Below are 18,354 nucleotides of genomic sequence, written 5' to 3' on the forward strand. Positions count from 1 at the left end.
ATTCAAGAGATATGATAATTAGATGGTTACTATATGTAACTTATAGCAACTTTGTCATGGTTAGGTTTAGTGGAGTTTGTAGCTGCAGGATATCATATCTTTTTATTTAATCATGTGAACATTTTTACATTCCCTTTGGTCATTGTAACAGCTTCACTTGTCGCCAAAGACAAAAGTCTTGGAAAAACATGTGCTAAGCTAGCAAGAGATGAAAGCATCAAGACATGCTCAAGCGAGGAGATAGAAATAGAAGAGTTGATGCATGATGATGAAAGTGATTTATCTTTAGAGATAGATGGCCAATCTCATCTTGTTAGTGACGATGATATTATAAAAATAGAAGAGCCATCTTATCTTGTTAGCGACAATGAAATCATAGAAATAGAAGAGCCAATGGTTGATGATGAAATCGTTCTAGCAGAAGGTACGTTCCAATCTCATCTTATTAGTTTCACAATTTAATCAAAAGACTTGGCAAGATGTCAGTTGTTTAATTATCGTATTTTTGGATGACCAGATTTTATGATAACTACATGTAACAAGGAAAGGGAATATATCTCTTCCCCATCAACTTCACTAGTAATTGTTGGGATTCTTAGCATTTTATTACCATGATCTCTAGCATTTGGTGCTAAAAGCTTATTTGCTTTTGTGGATGTAAGATCTGTAAGTGTCTTCTTTTTAGATAAAATTGTTGGATTGCTTTGACACTACATTAACTAAGTGCAACTGTTACTTGTTTGGATATGCTTCCATACAAACCTCAGCTAAAAATTACTTGCGATTGAGATCCATTGGGGCTCATGCTATTCTCATTTCTAATGCTATGCAAGGCGTGTTTCGAGGATTCAAGGATACTAGAACTCCTCTTTATGCCACTGGTTTGAGAGATAATATTTTTACTCTTCCTCATAAGTTATTTTTCCAGCTAATGGTAAATTTGCATTTGGTAAATTTTTTCAACTGCCGCATGACCACCCCCCTCCCACGACCGATGGGCGTTGGGCGGCAATCCTATGGCGGCGGTCGACAGTCGTGCGGTGGTCGTGCGCCGATCGTGCGACAATATGCAAGAGATATGATAATTTGATGATTACTATATGTAACTTATAGCAACTTTGTCATGGGCAAGTCCAGTGGAGTTTGCAACTGCATGATATTCTATCTTTTTATTTAATCAAGCTGTGAACATTTTTATGTTCCCTTTCGCCACTGTAACAGCTTCACTTGTCGCCAAAGACAAAACTCTTGGAAAAACATGTGCCAACCTAGCAAGAGATGAAAGTATCAAGACATGCTCCATTGAAGAGATAGAAATGGAAGAGTTAACGCATGATGATGAAAGTGATTTATCTCTAGAAATAAATGGCCAATCTCATCTTATTAGTTTCACAATTTAATCAAAAGACTTGGCAAGATGTCAGTTCTTTAATGATCGTATTTTTGGATGACCAAATTTTATGGCAACTACATATAGTAAGGAAAGTGAATATATCTCTTCCCCATCTATTTCACTAGTAGTTGTCGGGATCCTTAGCGTTTTGCTACCATTATCTCTAGCATTTGGTGCTAAATGCTTCTTTGCTTTTATGGGCGTAAGATCTGTAAGTATCTTCCTTCTATATATAATTGTTGGATTGCCTTGACACTACATTGACTAATTGTAGCTGTTGCTTGTTTAGATAGGCTCCCATACAAACCTCAGCTAAGACCTATTTGCGATTGAGATCCATTGGGGCTTCTGCTATTCTCATTTCTAATGCTATGCAAGGTGTGTTTCAAGGATTCAAGAGTACTAGAACTCCTCTTTATGCCACTGGTATGAGAGATAATATTCTTATTCTTCCTCATACACTATTTTTCCAACTGTTGTGACAAAATGGTAAATTTGCATTTGGTAAATTTTTCCAACCGTCGCATGATCACCCCCTCCTACAGCTGGTGGGCTATGGGCGGCAATCCTACGGCGACGGTTGGCGGTCATGCAGCAGTCGTGCGGCGGTCGTGCGACAATCGTGCGGCGGTCATGCGATGATCGTGTGATGATATTCAAGAGATATGATAATTGGATGGTTACTATATGTAACTTATAGCGACTTTGTCATAGGCAGGTCCAGTGGAGTTTGCAGCAGTTACAGGATATTCTATCTTTTTATTTAATCAAGCCGTGAACATTTTTACATTCCCTTTGGCCACTTTAACAGGTTCACTTGTCACCAAAGACAAAACTCTTGGAAAAACATGTGCCAACCTAGTAAGAGACAAAAGTATCAAGACATGCTCAATTGAGTTGATAGAAATGGAAGAGTCGACGCATGATGATGAAAGTGATTTATCTCTGAAGATAGATGGCCAATCTTATCTTGTTAGCGACGATAAGATCATAGAAATAGAAGAGCCAAGGCTTGATGATGAAATCGTTCCAATAGAAGATACGTTCAAATCTCACCTTATTAGTCTCATCACTCCATCGTCGGCCCTTCTCGGCTACGGCGGGGAGGCGGCGGCAGCTGAGGGCTCAGCCCTGAGCCGCCTCCTTTTCCTTAATATTTTTAAAATTTTAAAATTTTAAAATTTTTAATTTTTTAATATTTGTATTTGTATTTTTAAATGTTTTAAATAAATTTAAATTTAATTTAATTAATTTTTATATTAATTTTTTACCACATCCGCACCAAAACGACGCCGTTTTGCACTTGCTTCGTCGGAAAATTGACACGTCAGCGTTTTGGCCGGATTAACACTTAAGAGATCCATTTTGCTCCGATTTTGATAGTTAAGTAATACTTTGTACCAACTTTTGGCACTCTAGGTGTCCGAGTGACTTGAAGGAACCGGAGAAAAACCCCATGTTGACCCTAATTTAAAATTTGATATAGATTATTTGGAATTTTGATATTTTATTTGACTAGTTTTTGGGATTTCGGAGGCGCAAAAAAGACCATCCCGCTTGAAAAACAGGTCAGACCCCGGGCTATGCAAATTACTCGGCAAGTTCACCTCCGAATACCTGGCTCCTAGAGTTTTGAATTTTGGATTTATTTGCCTAATCCAGTGGGTGTCCATGCTTATATTGAGTGGACATATTTGGTCGGACATCTGAAAGCCTCAACGGACTTCTAGCCACTTGAAATGTTTGTAATGACTTCTGAGCTTGTTTTTTTTTTATGACTTGGGTTGCCCATTGCCGTAGGCATTAGAGAGGTACACTACATACACTTGCTAAGAACTCTTGCACACACTTTGCAATAAAAACTCTTGCGAGATTGAATTTGTGAGAGAGATTTTTTATAAAAGAGTTCACCCCATTTGTAAATGAGAGCTAGCTCCATCATAAGCCAACCGTAGAAAGATGTTCGAGTATATTAGATTGAGCGTAACTCTCGAACAATCTCAGGGAGGGGAGGAGGCAACGACTTAGAGCCTAACCATTATAAGTCAAGTTGAGCATTTCTTTATCCCTACTGTTTCAATTTATGTGCATGTCACGTGTTTGAATTTGCCTGACTCGGATTTTTGCATAAATACTTGATATTGTGTTGAATTTTCCATATATGTTCACAACAGTTTGTATGAGAGCGGGTGCTCGATTGATTCTTGCTTGACATTGTTTGTTCTTATCAAATTTTTTGAGCTATAGATCATGGCATGACACGTTGGAAAGTCATTTAGGCCATCTCTATTTTTTGAAATGGATTACAACTATCGGAAGGCTCGTATAAAAATTTCTATCCAATTTCAAGAATATGACGTCCTCATATGCCTAGTAGGATTGAACTTGAAACAATCGTTCGTAAGAATGAAAAAGAATAGAGCGCTATTTGAACGATAAGGCAACGAATCTATTGTCGTGCTCTAGATGCTAATGAATGTAATTGCATCTCGACATTTTCTGGTGCTAAAGAAATATGGGAAAAACTTAAATTGCCGCTTGAAGGGACAAGTCAAGTTAGAAAGTCTAGAATTAGTATGCTCACCCATTGAGAAAAGAACAATGCAAATGCCATGACTTTCGTACGGCACTTGAGTGTCAAATTTTTTTTTCACTCACTTAAGTATCATATCAGAGTAAAATTGATCCTTTAAGTACTATTTCTAGCAAATCATCCAACGTGAACTTTTTTTATTAATTTCTCATATGAGGTGGATTTTTTTTTTTTTTGCCCTTTTCGAGGGTTGGCAACGGTTACTAGCTACCCTCGCTTGCTATGAAACCGGGTGATTCTTGCTAGACTTGAAAAAGGGGAAAAGAAAAAGAAAAAGAAAATCAAAAAAATAAAAGAATAATTAAAAAATCATCCACGACAGTACCAATGAAGTCATGAATGATGACTGGCATCCATATCGGATTTTACGACAAGACAAATCATCAATGGCATTCAAGTGATCATTTTTTCAAATTTGTGGCACTCAAGCAAGCGGAAAAAAGTTATTGCCCTCAAATGAGCGCCATACAAATGAGGGTGAGTGGATTGCTAATATATGTGTACTCGGCTGACCGTCATTATTCGTAGATTGAGATCACTAGGCAAGGTTGATCCTCAAGAAAAGCTATTATGAACATTGCCAACATATGGGAGCCTTAAGTGTCGGCAATTGATGAGCTTCCTGGGAAGGTTTAAGATTTAAAGCAGGACTTAATGGCTTCTGGATTGGTGCCTAAGGAGAGGATATTCAGTGGTTCAATACCACAAAAGCAGCCAATGTGGAAAATAATTTTCTGCTCACATCCACTCACAAATGGACAAGTGTCCACAAATGCACAGTAGCAATTGATGTGGAATCAAATAAGACAAAAAATCTGCCCAGTTTTTTGTTTCTTTCTTCCTTCTCCATCCACAACATCGTTGGCGTTGCTCGTTCATGGCTCCCGCCTTCAGGCCCCCGCTTCCCTGACCTTTATTTCTCTATTTGCCAGTACTTTTCTTTTGTTGTTTGAGCTCGCAGTCCATGGCCGTTGGGATCTCAAGCTCACTGTCAAGACATGGGGCCATGGATGAGCCATGGTCACCAGTTTTGTGGACAAGCCGCCTTTCGAGTCATGAACGGGCAAGGCTTGTGGACATGGGTGACACCGGATTTGGAGGCATGACACTAGAACCAGATTTGGACGAGGAACAACTGCGAGCTGTCGTGACGATGAAGGGGTGGCTTGGCCATTTATGGGGCCGACCGCAAGCCAACCGCGGGTGACGATGGAGAAGGGGTGTCGCTCATAGTTGGACCGAGCCACTGCAAGTGACGATGGAGGCGGTGGCTCGGTTTGACTACGAGCAACACCAGAAGGACTAGCTCCCCTCGGATGCGCAAGACATGGTGCTGCGACTCCACCGATCCCCACGGTGAGGAGAGGTGCTGAGGTCAATGAAGAAAAGAAGCTTCCATGGATGTATATGATTTTATTCTATTTAATTCGGCAGCAATAGATACATGTCAATTATGAGTGGACGTGAGTAAAAATTATGCGCCATATCAACGGTTGATGGGGTAGAATGAGATCAATGGATATTTTGTCTTGCCTAAGTGTACTTTGACAATTAAGAGTTTCTACACATTCGAAGGTATTTGGTAATTGCACCAAATTTCTATTACAGGAATAGAAAAAGAACATAAATGCTATGATCCTCAAATCTTTTTATGCTATTCAATTTTTTAATAATTTTATGAAATATTTATCTTTTTATCTTTTTCGTCTTCTTTCACCTCTAGCTAGTCACTGGTCTCAAGGGAGCTTTACCGGCCCTTGGCAAGGCTCGACCTTGCCCAACTACCATGCCTAGCCATGGTGAGGTCAAGCCTCGCCCAGACACTGAAGACAAGCCTCGTCGAGAGCTAGCAAGGCTCGCTGGACCTTGTCTAGCCAGTCACTAACCATCCCTGAGGCTGGCGACCGACTAGAGGAGGAAGAAGAAAAAAAGAAAAGACAAAAAAAGAAATTGATTTAATTCTAGAATTGTTCTCAAAATTAAAAAGAAACTTTTTTGTACTTCTTGATTTCGTTCCAAATTTATTCCCTGGAACAAATTTATTCTTAGGAGTAGAAAAATTAGCTGACATCAGCAAATAGATTTTTACATACATACATACATACATACATACATACATATATATATTCAGAGAATAAAGAAACGGAAGCTAAGAATTTGCTGGTTACCAAGCATGCCCTAACTATCAAGTGCCCGTGCAACCTGAGTACCAAGATTGAATGCTTAAATGTGCTCTTTGTAGGTATGTCCTGAGACCAATTCAAAATGCACAAGTGGTACCGTAGTGATTTCTCAAGACATATGCTGGAAACGCAAGTTCATTCGATTATTTGAAGAAAATGGTTGGAGGACGAGACTTGTGGTGGCAAACTCAAAAGGAAAAGTTGTTGCTGTCGTTACCATTGGTAAAGATGAAACTCTTATTGAAAATGTTTAACTTGACGAAAGTTTGACGTGCGACTTAACTTAGCGATACTCAATTAGTGATAAGGTTTTCGAGTGATTTTTGAATCGTTTGCTTGCTCTCTTATGGAAACTTCTTAGGTGCATTAGGAATTATGTAGTAATTTAGGAAAGCATAAACTTTGTTTTAGCGCATGTTTAGGATTTAATATTTATTATAACCTAATTGGTAAAAATCATCATGTAAATTTAGATAGTTTCCCTTTTTAATTCAAAAAGAATATCTCAAAAAATTGCATCCATATCTCATATAAAATTCATTAGTTTTCATATTATACATGTCATATATTACAGTCATTTAGTGAGTCACATAACTTTATGTTAATATTGTTGGAGGTTAACAATACAACCTAGAGGAGGTGAATAGTTTGTTTTAGAAAATTTGATAATTTTTGTCGAAAATAGTTTATGCTAAGTAAAGATATGGTCAATGTGATGTTTCAAAACTTATGATTATAATGTGTGCTTGTGGAAGTAATACACTAGTGGTTCGGTTTTATCCTCAAACTTGCACATATTCTTTAGACTAATAGTCACAAGTTGGGTGGATTGTATTAATAATCTGCTTAGAAGGTTACAATTGGCAAGCATTGATCTTATTACACAATAGATCACACTTTCAGGACTCATTTGCTCTTACTCTTACACACTTAATCTTTAGCATAATTACTAAGACAACACAAACACAATACTTCGAGAAATAGTCTATGGAAAGCGTTTCGCTTAGAATAGGACGTATAGCAAGTTTTCAAACTTTAACATGTGTTGCTCGCTAACATTTGGCTTCTGAGATCTTCTCTTTTATAACCATTTTCAATCCATTTGTTAGAGGTGGATTTGATAAGCAAAGTGTAGTTAGAGTTACCATTGATGCTACTACACAAAGATAGAATTGTCCATATAGTTCTTTTCCTGAATATTGGTAGGTTACCAAAAAATAGCATCGGTTGCTATCCTTTCGTCATAGATTCTAATAGACCTATTAGACTACCTAGCTTCTTGATTACTACCATCACTTTGATTCTGCTGCTATGCGAACTTACTGCCACAATGGCTAAGAATATACATGATCAGAATTACCTGGAGATCTTTTTCCAACAAATACTTTAATAAAGATCACATCGCGTATACAGATTTCATCTCATGCATTGGACACATCGCATATATTTTAATTTTGTATGAAATGAAGTACCCAAAAAGAATTAATCGACATTGCATTTAGATTCTTTTTTAGGTCATGCATGCATTATTTGGTTCGAAGTTAACATCTTGTAAAACATTTGATGTGTTGGACATAATGAAGCTTTACTATTACTCAACACATCGAGTTTCTTTTTTCTTTTTTTGTCATAAGTAATTTATTCATTGCTTTGATTATTGAGAAGTTAAATTATTGTCTACGTACTCGCATGGTCATCCATTATATGCTAGTGGTTTAGAATTAAAATTGACCAAGTTTTCTTACAAAACATTTTTGAAATAAAGAGCAAAGGAATTGAAAGAATGTTGAATTTATCTTAACGTAATTAAATCCCTATATTTAAGAAATCTTTAGTAAGTAGGATGCTCCCACATTTAATTTCGGTTTCTAAGAGGCCTATAATAGATTATGATGACTCCAATATAAATTGATTTGCATGTTTATTGTGAGAATTACACAAAAAAAAAACTTATTATAATTGTGTCAATTTAGTTATAAAACGTTTGCATTTGTACCAATTCACTTATAAACCTTTTGTATTTATACCAATTTAGTATATCCATCCAATTTTAATCAAAATCGCTGACATGAACGCTAATCATCCTACGTGCACTCATAACGCTAACATAGCCAAATTTTAATAATATTTTAACATTTTTCCAATTATTTATTTTTTTTTGGTCTTTTTTCCCCTTCTCTTCTTCCTTTATTCTGTTGCCGGACCTCAGCAACTAGCCAGTGGTGTTGATCGATGAGATCGACTTTACCAGCCACTAGCAATGCCAAGCCTCACCTGTCACCAAGCAAGGTCGGCCTTGTCATGGCTTGGCAACGCTAGAACTCACTAGACTAGTGAGGTCAAGCCACACTTAACCATTGGCGAGGCCAACCTTTCCTAGTGATAGTGTGGTCAAGACTTGAGGGCGAGCCTTGATCTTGCCTAATGGTGACAAGATCAGTCTTGCCATGGCTTGGCGAGGCTCCCCATTGCCAATAGCTAGTGAGGTTGACCTTGCCAGCCCTTGCCTTTGGTCGGTTGCCAAGCTGCTGACTAACTAGAGGAAGAAGGGAAGGGGAAAAAACAAAGAAAGAAAAAGGAAAAGAAAAGATTAAAAAATAAAAAAATAATCCAAAAATATTATAATATTGTTAAAAATTTGTCCATGTCAGCATCATCTATGTCACATAAAATAGTTGGCATCCATATAAGTGATTTTCAGTCAAAATTGACTTAATAGAATGAATTGACACAAATACAAAAGATTTAGGACTTAATTGGTAAAAGAAAGTTTATGATTCAATTGATACAATTGCAATAAATTTAAAAAGTTTTTGGTGATTTTCCCCATGTTTAATTGATTAAACTAACGCCCAAAAGTTGTGATTGGTATTGGCTTGAGAGTGTGTAATAAATGTTCACTTACTAATCCATCGGTTCCTTGGTTGTTCACCTTCAAGACGGTCATGACACCTATAGCTCGGCTAATGTGGCGACATGTGGTGAGTAGAAGCTGTGAATTGATCAAGTGAAAGTGATGAGACTAACAATACAACCTAGAGAAGCGTTACCAAAAAAAAAAAAAAAAAAACAATACAACCTAGAGAATGGGTGAATAGGTTGTCTAAGAACCATAAAAATCATTTGCGGAATATAACAAGTTCAATTTCAAACATTAATAGAAATAGATTGTAGAAATTAGATATGCATGCTACTATTTAACAAATGTTGACTATTACAAATAGGTAATGCTAATATTGAAGATAGAATATATTGTTAGCAACTATGTAGTGGTCCGACTTTATCTTCAAGCCTCTATCTATTTTTAACACTAACGGCCATAACAAAGCTAGAATCCACTAGTAATCTTTAAGCTAAGTTAGAATCAACAAATATCACTTTTCAATAGATCACATTATTAGGAATCATGTACTATTATTACTCTTGTACACTTGCTTGCATAACTTATTACAAATATTAGCATGACCCAGATTTTAACATTAGGATACGCAACAATTATAAACAAAAAGAGAGCAAAGAAGAAGAGTTGAAGCAAATGACTCGTTTTATTCATTTCCACCAAACCTAATTACTTCTCTTGAACTTAATATATAGCCATCCATTCTAGGATGACCATTTCCCATCGAAGTCTTCAAGTAGCCATTGGTTCTACCATTGTTGGTAGTAGGATGTCTCTAGAAATCATCATAGCGACTCTTTGACATCGACAAAGTCTTTTTGATTGTGGCAATTTCCCAAAACCATATCAGTATACTTTTGTCAAACTTGCTCATTATTGTCAAAACTGCTCCTAAAGAACTCTGGTGATCTTTCTTCAGATTTCAAACCTTTGTGATGGCTATTTCCATCATGATTAATGTTCTTATCATGTGATCAAGTGATCGGCATCTTTCAGGACTAAATATCAACATGATCCCTTACCCATAATTAGGATGTGAGAATTTTCACTAATTAGTTGATGTTGTCCACTGAAAAACCATATGGACGACTTGCAATCAATCACCAAATGATCCTCTTGAGTATTTTTAGCTTCCAAAGATGTTACCTTGATGAAAGATTGACCATGATACCTCCAAGTCAATATGAACACCTCGTCATCTTTTTCCCCTCCTTGTCAAGATTCTCATCCTTATACCTAGTCTTCACTAAACTCACATAAGTCATTGATATCATCATAGTCTCCCACCTCATCTGCATAAAGCAACTACTCTTTGCCAACAATTTGCTGCCTCAATAATAATTTGTTGCCCCCGATAATGATGTTGATCTTTCTAATCCTTCCAAGCTTATTGACAATTTCAAGTCACCAAGCTATTCATCTTCATGGTATTTTCAAGTTTTACCAAACATCCTCATTCTAGGCTTGTTCACTACCACTAAGTCCATCCAACTCTTCATCCGATCTTTGTACCTCAAAATCATTATGAACAATTTCGTTGTTCCTAACTCGTTCACTCTCGATAAGGTCCTTTCAGACGTTTTTACCGTATCTAAAGATCCTTTCTGCTTGTGAACATCTTCAACGCCCAATATCTTACTCACGTTAGATATCGGCAATAATCCCTCAATATCAGCAAAGCACTCTTGACAGTGGCAAATCACTTCTCATAGTAGAATTTCTTGGTGTTGTTTATGACAACATATCCATTTCAAATTGTACATATATTACCTAGCTTAACTCAATCAATTAACACATTAGTAATCATTAATTATCTTTTGTCACCTTCAAAATAACATGGGAATTTTCTCAACAATCGTCACATTGGTGATTTTCCCTACAGAAGGCAGCGGCCTCTTACGCGGCAGAGCAGGACAGCCATGCATAAAGGTCGAGGCTCAACACGAGCAGTGACGGGTCAAAAGACGATTGGGTCTTCGTAGATTTTGGATGTTGGCATTGAGGAAAAGGAGATGATGAACATGAGCGGATAATTGATGATGAAATTGCTAAATTTATGAACATGGAAGTTGCTCGTGAATCTCCACGAAGGAGAAGCTGCCTCTGGCGTGGTCCGTTAGCAATAAAAAAAATTAAATAAAAAATAAAAAAATTGAGAGGAAGACCTCCTGTGAAGTTTCATTTGGTGTGTTTTCTTTGCGATAGAATTAATACAAACCTAATATAAAAATGAATGTTAAACGACTCAGTGCCAGAAATCCTAATCTTTAATTAAATGTTAAAAGGTTTTAGCAGGGCCAAAACTATCGTTTCAGCGGTTGCTTTGATACTGAACTTTTCAAACGATCAACCAGTACGAAAAACGATTATTTAAATGACTCTGTAACTTAATTTACCGGAGAATCTGACATGCCAGTATTTTAAACAAAAAACTCACTCGAGTAATTTAAATAGAGAGTTTCTAAAGTTTTGGCATAAACTAATTGTTTGTAAAGTTTTGGTACTAAACTTTATGCAATATTTTTGGTCTAAAAACTTGATGCGATTAGAAATGTGAGAAAATGATGTCCTGGGTTTGAAGAAAAAATCGCAAGATAAAAATTCTACGTTAGCCACCAATTTTCTATGCATTTTTAGACTCATAAGCAAACGCCGACGCACAAACACGCACACACCCTCTCTTTTACAAATAATTTCATTTAAAATCACAATCTATTTACTTTCCTCTAATAAGAAAAAGGAGGAGCTGAACAAAATTTTATTCATCTCTCCTCTTTAGCCTTACATTTGCTTCTTCTCTGACTTTGCTCTCTCTTGAGATTGAAAGACGAAAGCTTGAGACCTTGTGAGTATGGACAGCAATGATAGAGCATGTTCGGGACCAATTCAATCGCAATTCTTCAGTTTATGAAAAAGAAATGTATTCAAAGATGTTGTGTGACATGATTGGTGCACTGCACAACTCAAATCATGTGTTGTGCCAAAACTTTGCTATCATCAATTTAGTACCAAAACTTGACGGAGGATCACTATAGTGCCATTTTTTTTCCTTAAAATCTGACTATATAATTGTCTCAGGCAAGCTTTTCTTTTATAAAAAAAAAAGCCAAGTTGGATTCTCTAAAAGCACGAGTAGCTAGAGTCGCTTATGTAATTGCTTTTGAAAAGTTGCGGCATTTAACCACCTGGGATTCGCCGGTGGCCACCCTTCAACATGGAAGGGGGTGAGGGGTTCAAATCCCCACCCTCGGGGAGGGATGGAGTGGGGACGTGTAAGTTTCGAGTGGGTTTCGACTCATGCCGCAAAAAGGCGGGACAAAAGTCGAGAGTGAGTGTAGAGTAGGAATATAGTAAGACCGACAAAAAAAAAAAGTTGCGGCATTAATAACCAAAAAATAAATAAATGAATTTTTGAAATATTTTGGCACCCTAAAAGTAACATGCAATAGTTAGGCACTAATATAGTCGTATCCCGAAAAGATCTTTAGGCAGAAATTTAGATGTTAATAAATAAGATATTTACACAAGAAAAGATAATTCATATGAGAGACGGGATTAGACTTTGTAAGAAAGATCCTAACGAGCATCATCTAATTATGCTCTTTGATTAAGCTCCTGAAATCCTAATCACGTTGGAAAATTCTTAAATGAAAAACTAGATGTCTACATAGCAATAGCATGGTAGTTTCCACTTACGAAATTTTCAAAATAGAACAGAAAAAAGCAGTGAAAATGAACCAAAGGTCCAAAGTAACATGAAATCGACTATTTTATGTTATAGTCCAAAAAATATCATATTTATTTATTTATTCCCACGTATAAATGAATAGCCTTCTCTGAGCAATTATTACACGACCTTGGTATATGTGAATTCGATGTGTATGTGTCGTTACATTATATGGGTCCCACGTCATGGGACATATACTTTTGAGCAATATTTTTAGTCACAAAAATTTGTATCTCGCAACGCGTGAATATCTGGGTAGTTCGTTTCAAAATATGAGGAGAAGGACGAAGATTGCCGTTTCAAAACGCCCATCTCCAAAAACTCTCTCCTTTCCAACCTGGACGACAACACAACAGCGAACCTTCGCGGTCGGCGCACGTAAGCTTACTTTGCCGTTTGAATTGGACGAAGCCTTAAGGCAAGATACCGCGTTCGTCAACCGCCATGGCTAGTCGGTTTTTTCGTCTCTCTAGAAGAAGAAAATTCTTGGGTGCTCCCTCAACCGCGCATCTCACGTCCCGGTATTTCTCTCTATATAAATCCACCTCTCCTCCCTCGTCTCTCTCGCCTTCGTCTTCGCCCGCTCCGAAACGCTTGCAAGAGAAGAGAAGAGAAGAGAAGAGAAGAGAAGAGAGAGAGATGAGCACTTACTACAACCAGAATCATCCGCCGGTCGGCGCCCCTCCCCCGCAAGGTAACCTTGTTCTCTTGGATTCGCCATGCTTTTCTGCTATTTCTCAAATTCATCATCTGTAGTCTCCTGGGAACGTGTAGTATGTTCGTTTCTGATTTTTGCGGGTCTTTCTTGGTATCGTAAAACAAAAAATTTTACTTGCAGGGTACCCGAAAGTCGAAGGCTATCCTCCTCCAGGGTATCCGGTGCAGGGTTACGCGCCACAGGGGTATCCTCCGCAGCAAGGATATGGCCAGCCGGCCCAGCCCTACTACGAGGAGCAGCGCCGCCGGAAGGACACCGGCTTTCTTGAAGGATGGTAAAGCACGCGACTAAATTTGCTTGTCAAAAAGTATAATATAATCAAATCAAGTGTGAATCTTTTAGTTTCTTGTTCAAATCTACTTTGTCGGTTTCCAGCAGCTTGTTGTTATGGGCGTGCGTATTTTCCTTGCTTCCGCTCCTGAACTCATGAACGCGCGTGTTCCATCTCGGTTTTTTTGCAGCTTAGCGGCACTTTGCTGTTGCTGTCTGCTGGATGCGGTTTTCTGAGGTGGGATCGAGGCAACGGCGCGGATTTAGGGAAAAAGATCGTTCTGGTTTCCATCTCTGCTGGTTGGACGGCGGAGGAGTTAGTGTCGGGAACTATCAGGTGATTTGGCTGTGATGTCTTTATTTATTGAACGATCTCTGTTGAATCGTTGATGTATATATCTGGAGACTATTGTTACTTTTCTCATTCACGGATTATGAGACATGTGTCTTTTCTGAGCTCGTTTGATTTATCTATGCCCCTTTCTAATGGCTAATTTTCTCACAATAAGGTTAACTTACACTTTAAACCAATGCTCGCTAGCGCAGTATATATGCCGATTAAGTCTTTTCACCCTCGCAACAAGACTTTCTACCCCCCCAACTCCCCCTTAAAAAAAAAAAAAAAAAAAAAAAAAATAAAACCTTCTTTTCTTGTTTCGCTTTGTCAGCTTTGCGTCTACGTGATGAGAAATCGATTATTTTGGCAAAACCATGACACAGCAATCCTAGGATTTTTTTACCGATTTTGTCCTCACGTTTTTTGCGCTCTACCACGGTTGCTTCGCTTTCCCCTCGTTCCCTCGAATCGCAGGGTCAAGAACGAGAATTAGGGCTGGGTTGGTTGAGTGTTCTAGCCAATTTGATGGGGCTGGTTTCTGGTGCGAGGATATAATGAACAAACTGAGGGCTAGAGTAGACATAGTCTGGTTTCTGGGCTTTCATGGGGTCTTTGTAATGCAAGTTGGACTTAACAGATGGACTTAATAAAAGTGCATGGGCCAGGGGCTTGGCTTGGAGGAATTGGATCGAGCCCGGTGCATATAATTAACATCCTTTCCAATCATTTGATGAATTTAAGCCCTTTATTTTAATTTTTTTTTTTGTATTTTGCATTTTGGTTTTATTTATTAGTACCACCAAAAATCCCAAATTACATTCACCGCAACACGTGCTCAAATTTTTTTTTTTTGTGACACAAAAAAAGAATCTCAATCTCGTACTTGTGTGACACATTTACCTCCGTTAAGGTCTATCAATGAGCACCATAAAAAATAAAAAATAAAAACACTCACATAGACTCTGGAAAGCTTATAAATTGATATGACACCCACATGACTAAAGTGAATAAAAATGACGTCATTGATACCCACATGACTAAAGTGAAATAAAAACGACGTTGTTTCGCCATGCAAGAGACAAAACAAGACCGATCATCTTGTGAGGAAGAGAATCGAGAAAGTAAGGAGAAAGATGTCTGGGTAGGCAGGCACAGGACCCACTACTTCCTAATCGATTGCTCCATTGGATTACCGAATCGAGGTTAGGATTGTAGCGCTTATGAACGATCCCGATCAAGTGTAGGAGTCTGGTACTTTGAATTGACAGACGATTATGCATCGAAAGGAATAAGAACTTAACATTGGGTTCCAAAATTGATGAAATGAATCAAATTAATGATACCACGAATCTCTCCGAAAGAACAAGAGCCGGTGTTTGATTTGCCAAACAGAAATAATCAACTGCAATGACCAAATATAAATCGCTTGGAAAAGAGTGGAAATAATTTGCAAGGAAATTAAATTGTTTTTCGGATGTTTGATCGTGTCTAGTGCTCTTCAGATGTGCTCCTTCTATCGTACATGGGTGATTGACCTCTCTCAACCATCGTTCCCACTTTTCAAATCCACATTTCAACCCCATATTTGATGGTATAATAGTTCCTTCCTTAGGAGGTCGATTACATTAATAGTGCTCTATAGATGTGATCCTTTTATCATACCCGGGCGATGACCACTTGACTTCAATTATAGATCAACACTTTTGATAATTGTTGCCACCTGAGTTTTAGTATAATAACTCTTTCTAGTAAGTGTATCTGATTTGATTTTAGCCAAACTGTGTGAGTTGACATCAGTGCTTCTCAATTCGACTGAGATTGAATTGACTGACCTCGACTTTCTATTATTATGATGGAAGAAAACTACTACTGGCATGTTAACTTAGTTCTATTGGTTTTTCACGGTCAATGCTAGTGTTGATCGTCTAATATGTCAAGTGTTGGCCAATATATTGTTTACTCTTGTTGACACCAACGTGTTTGATTAATTAGTCGATCCTCATAGCCTACGTGACTTCGTATAGTCGATGATTTTGCTTTATTACTATGGCCCAATATAAGGAATTTATTTTTCCCTCAAGGGTTTAGCACTTTCTCATCAATAATTGCCCGAAGTTATATCATACTCAAAACCATCGTTTGTGTTCATTTGATGGCATCAATTCGCATTAACCGTAACTCTTTGACATCATAATTTGCTTTTTAAGGGTGCCAACAAATTTCTTTTTATTTGTGGACAGACTTTTGATTGTTGATCCCCATAAGTTGAGGCGACTTTCAAGAAGTTATTGCATGATCCGTGAACTATTTAGACTAATATCATCTTAACCATTAACCTTATGAATTCCACCATGAGAACCACACCATCAATATGATGGCTTTTATTTATATAAATTATAAATCATATTGTATTTTTTCGGGACATTAAGAAAAGTGAAATGTTAAAATAATTATGAAATTATATAAAATCACTATCCACTAGTCTAAAAGTTTAAAATTTTAATATGGAGGCTTAATTTAATATTTAATTATTTTAACATGTTCCCTTAGACGTTTATACAATCTTATTAAATGTGCTTTGAAATTTTTAAAATTTATTAGATGAAAAGTGTTTACTGTCATGTTTAGTTTACTTAATTAAGTTCCAAATAATTCCTCCAAGAGGGCGCGTCTTTCCCTAAAGAGAAGGCCCAGACTCCCGACTCCATCCGTCTAAACTGCAGACATAAGAGTCTCCCACGTGTTAATCCACGCAGCTTTCCTCCTGTCCTGTCGTCGTCATCTGGTCTGTCTCCCTCTATGTCATCAAGTCTGGCCATCTCCCTCTCTTACAGTCTTACTCTCCTTCGTGTGGCCCCGTTACAAAAAGCTTCTCTCGCCTTTTTGGGCAGGCCCGCTTCATTTTCTCTCCTTTCCAACGTGAACGACGAAACAACAGTCAACCTTCGTGGTCGGAGGACGTAAGCTTACTTTGCCATTTGAATTGGACGGAGCTACCGCGTTCGTCAACCGCGCATCTCACGTCCCGGTCTTTCTCTCTATATAAATCCACCTCTCCTCCCTCGTCTCTCTCACCTTCGCCTTCGCCCGCTCCGAATCGTCTTTCTCTCTATATAAATCCACCTCTCCTCCCTCGTCTCTCTTACCTTCGTCTTCGCCCGCTCCGAATCGCTTGCAAGAGAAGAGAAGAGAAGAGAGAGAGAGATGAGTACTTACTACAACCAGAATCATCCCCCGGTCGGCGCCCCTCCCCCGCAAGGTAACCTTGTTCTCTTGGATTCGCCATGCTTTTCTGCTATTTCTCAAATTCATCACCTGTAGTCTCCTGGGAATGTGTAGTATGTTCGTTTCTGATTTCTGCGGGTCTTTCTTGGTATCGTAAAACAAAAAATTCTACTTGCAGGGTACCCGAAAGTCGAAGGCTATCCTCCTCCAGGGTATCCGGTGCAGGGTTACGCGCCACAGGGGTATCCTCCACAGGGATATCCTCCACAGCAAGGATATGGCCAGCCGGCCCAGCCCCACTACGAGGAGCAGCGCCGCTGGCAGGACACCGGCTTTCTTGAAGGATGGTAATGCACGCGACTAAATTTGCTTGTCAAAAAGTATAATATAATCAAATCAAGTGTGAATCTTTTAGTTTCTTGTTCAAATCTACTTTGTATTTGAGCCAGTCGGTTTCCAGCAGCTTGTTGTTATGAGCGTGCGTATTTTCCTTGCTCGGCTCCTGAACTCATGAAAATGCGTGTGTTCCATCTCGGCTTTTTTGCAGCTTCGCGGCAATTCGCTGTTGCTGTCTGCTGGATGAGGATTCCTGAGGTGGGCTCGAGGCAATGGCGCGGATTTAGGAAAAAGATCGTTCTGGTTTCCATCTCTGCCGGTTGGACGGCGGAGGAGTTAGTGTCGGGAACTATCAGGATGATTTGGCTGTGATGTCTTTATTTATTGAACGATCTGTTGTTAAAATATGTGTTCGAAATGGGTTGATCAATGAAATCGGATTGAGTAAAAACAACTCGGACTTTGAGGCGTGATATCACTTTCTTTAAGAATTTATTTGTCTCACAACGTTGCTAATGGTCACCGGCAAAAATCCTCCAGGGATACAACAAAGTTTCTCGGATGAGAATCTAAATAAAGAATTTAGTATTTATAGCCTCTCTAAACAATCGAAAAATTGACTGCTATTTTTTTGGAAAGAGGACTTGAAAATGACAACACTATTTCTTTCCGA

The 18,354-nt window shown here is 38.2% G+C and overlaps 1 protein-coding gene across 3 annotated transcripts; it reads left to right on the forward strand.

Annotated features, from left to right (window-relative positions):
• The first annotated feature begins 13,045 nt into the window (after positions 1–13,045).
• Positions 13,046–18,069, forward strand: LOC104418435 (cysteine-rich and transmembrane domain-containing protein WIH1). Of its 3 annotated transcripts, none has more exons than XM_039302707.1 (3): positions 13,046–13,489; positions 17,524–17,692; positions 17,893–18,069. In XM_039302707.1, the coding sequence occupies exons 1-3, from the start codon at positions 13,240–13,242 to the stop codon at positions 17,936–17,938; spliced, it is 465 nt and encodes a 154-aa protein (XP_039158641.1). In that variant the 5' UTR covers positions 13,046–13,239; the 3' UTR covers positions 17,939–18,069. The 3 variants fall into 3 exon arrangements, with proteins under 3 accessions (XP_039158641.1, XP_010028083.2, XP_039158642.1); XM_010029781.3 differs by lacking the exons at positions 17,524–17,692; positions 17,893–18,069 and adding exons at positions 13,634–13,787; positions 13,975–14,245 and having other exon boundaries at positions 13,057–13,489; XM_039302708.1 differs by lacking the exon at positions 13,046–13,489 and adding an exon at positions 17,180–17,379.
• Positions 18,070–18,354: the final 285 nt, after the last annotated feature.

The sequence above is a fragment of the Eucalyptus grandis genome, chromosome 9, assembly GCF_016545825.1.
Source record: "Eucalyptus grandis isolate ANBG69807.140 chromosome 9, ASM1654582v1, whole genome shotgun sequence".
Classification (NCBI taxonomy): domain Eukaryota; kingdom Viridiplantae; phylum Streptophyta; class Magnoliopsida; order Myrtales; family Myrtaceae; genus Eucalyptus; species Eucalyptus grandis.

Coding starts and splice junctions, on each gene's coding strand:
- LOC104418435 (XM_039302707.1), top strand. CDS start 13,240: ATGGCTAGTCGGTTTTTTCGTCTCTCTAGAAGAAGAAAATTCTTGGGT. Junction 13,490..17,523: donor CGGCGCCCCTCCCCCGCAAG/GTAACCTTGTTC, acceptor TTCTACTTGCAG/GGTACCCGAAAGTCGAAGGC. Junction 17,693..17,892: donor ACCGGCTTTCTTGAAGGATG/GTAATGCACGCG, acceptor GCTTTTTTGCAG/CTTCGCGGCAATTCGCTGTT.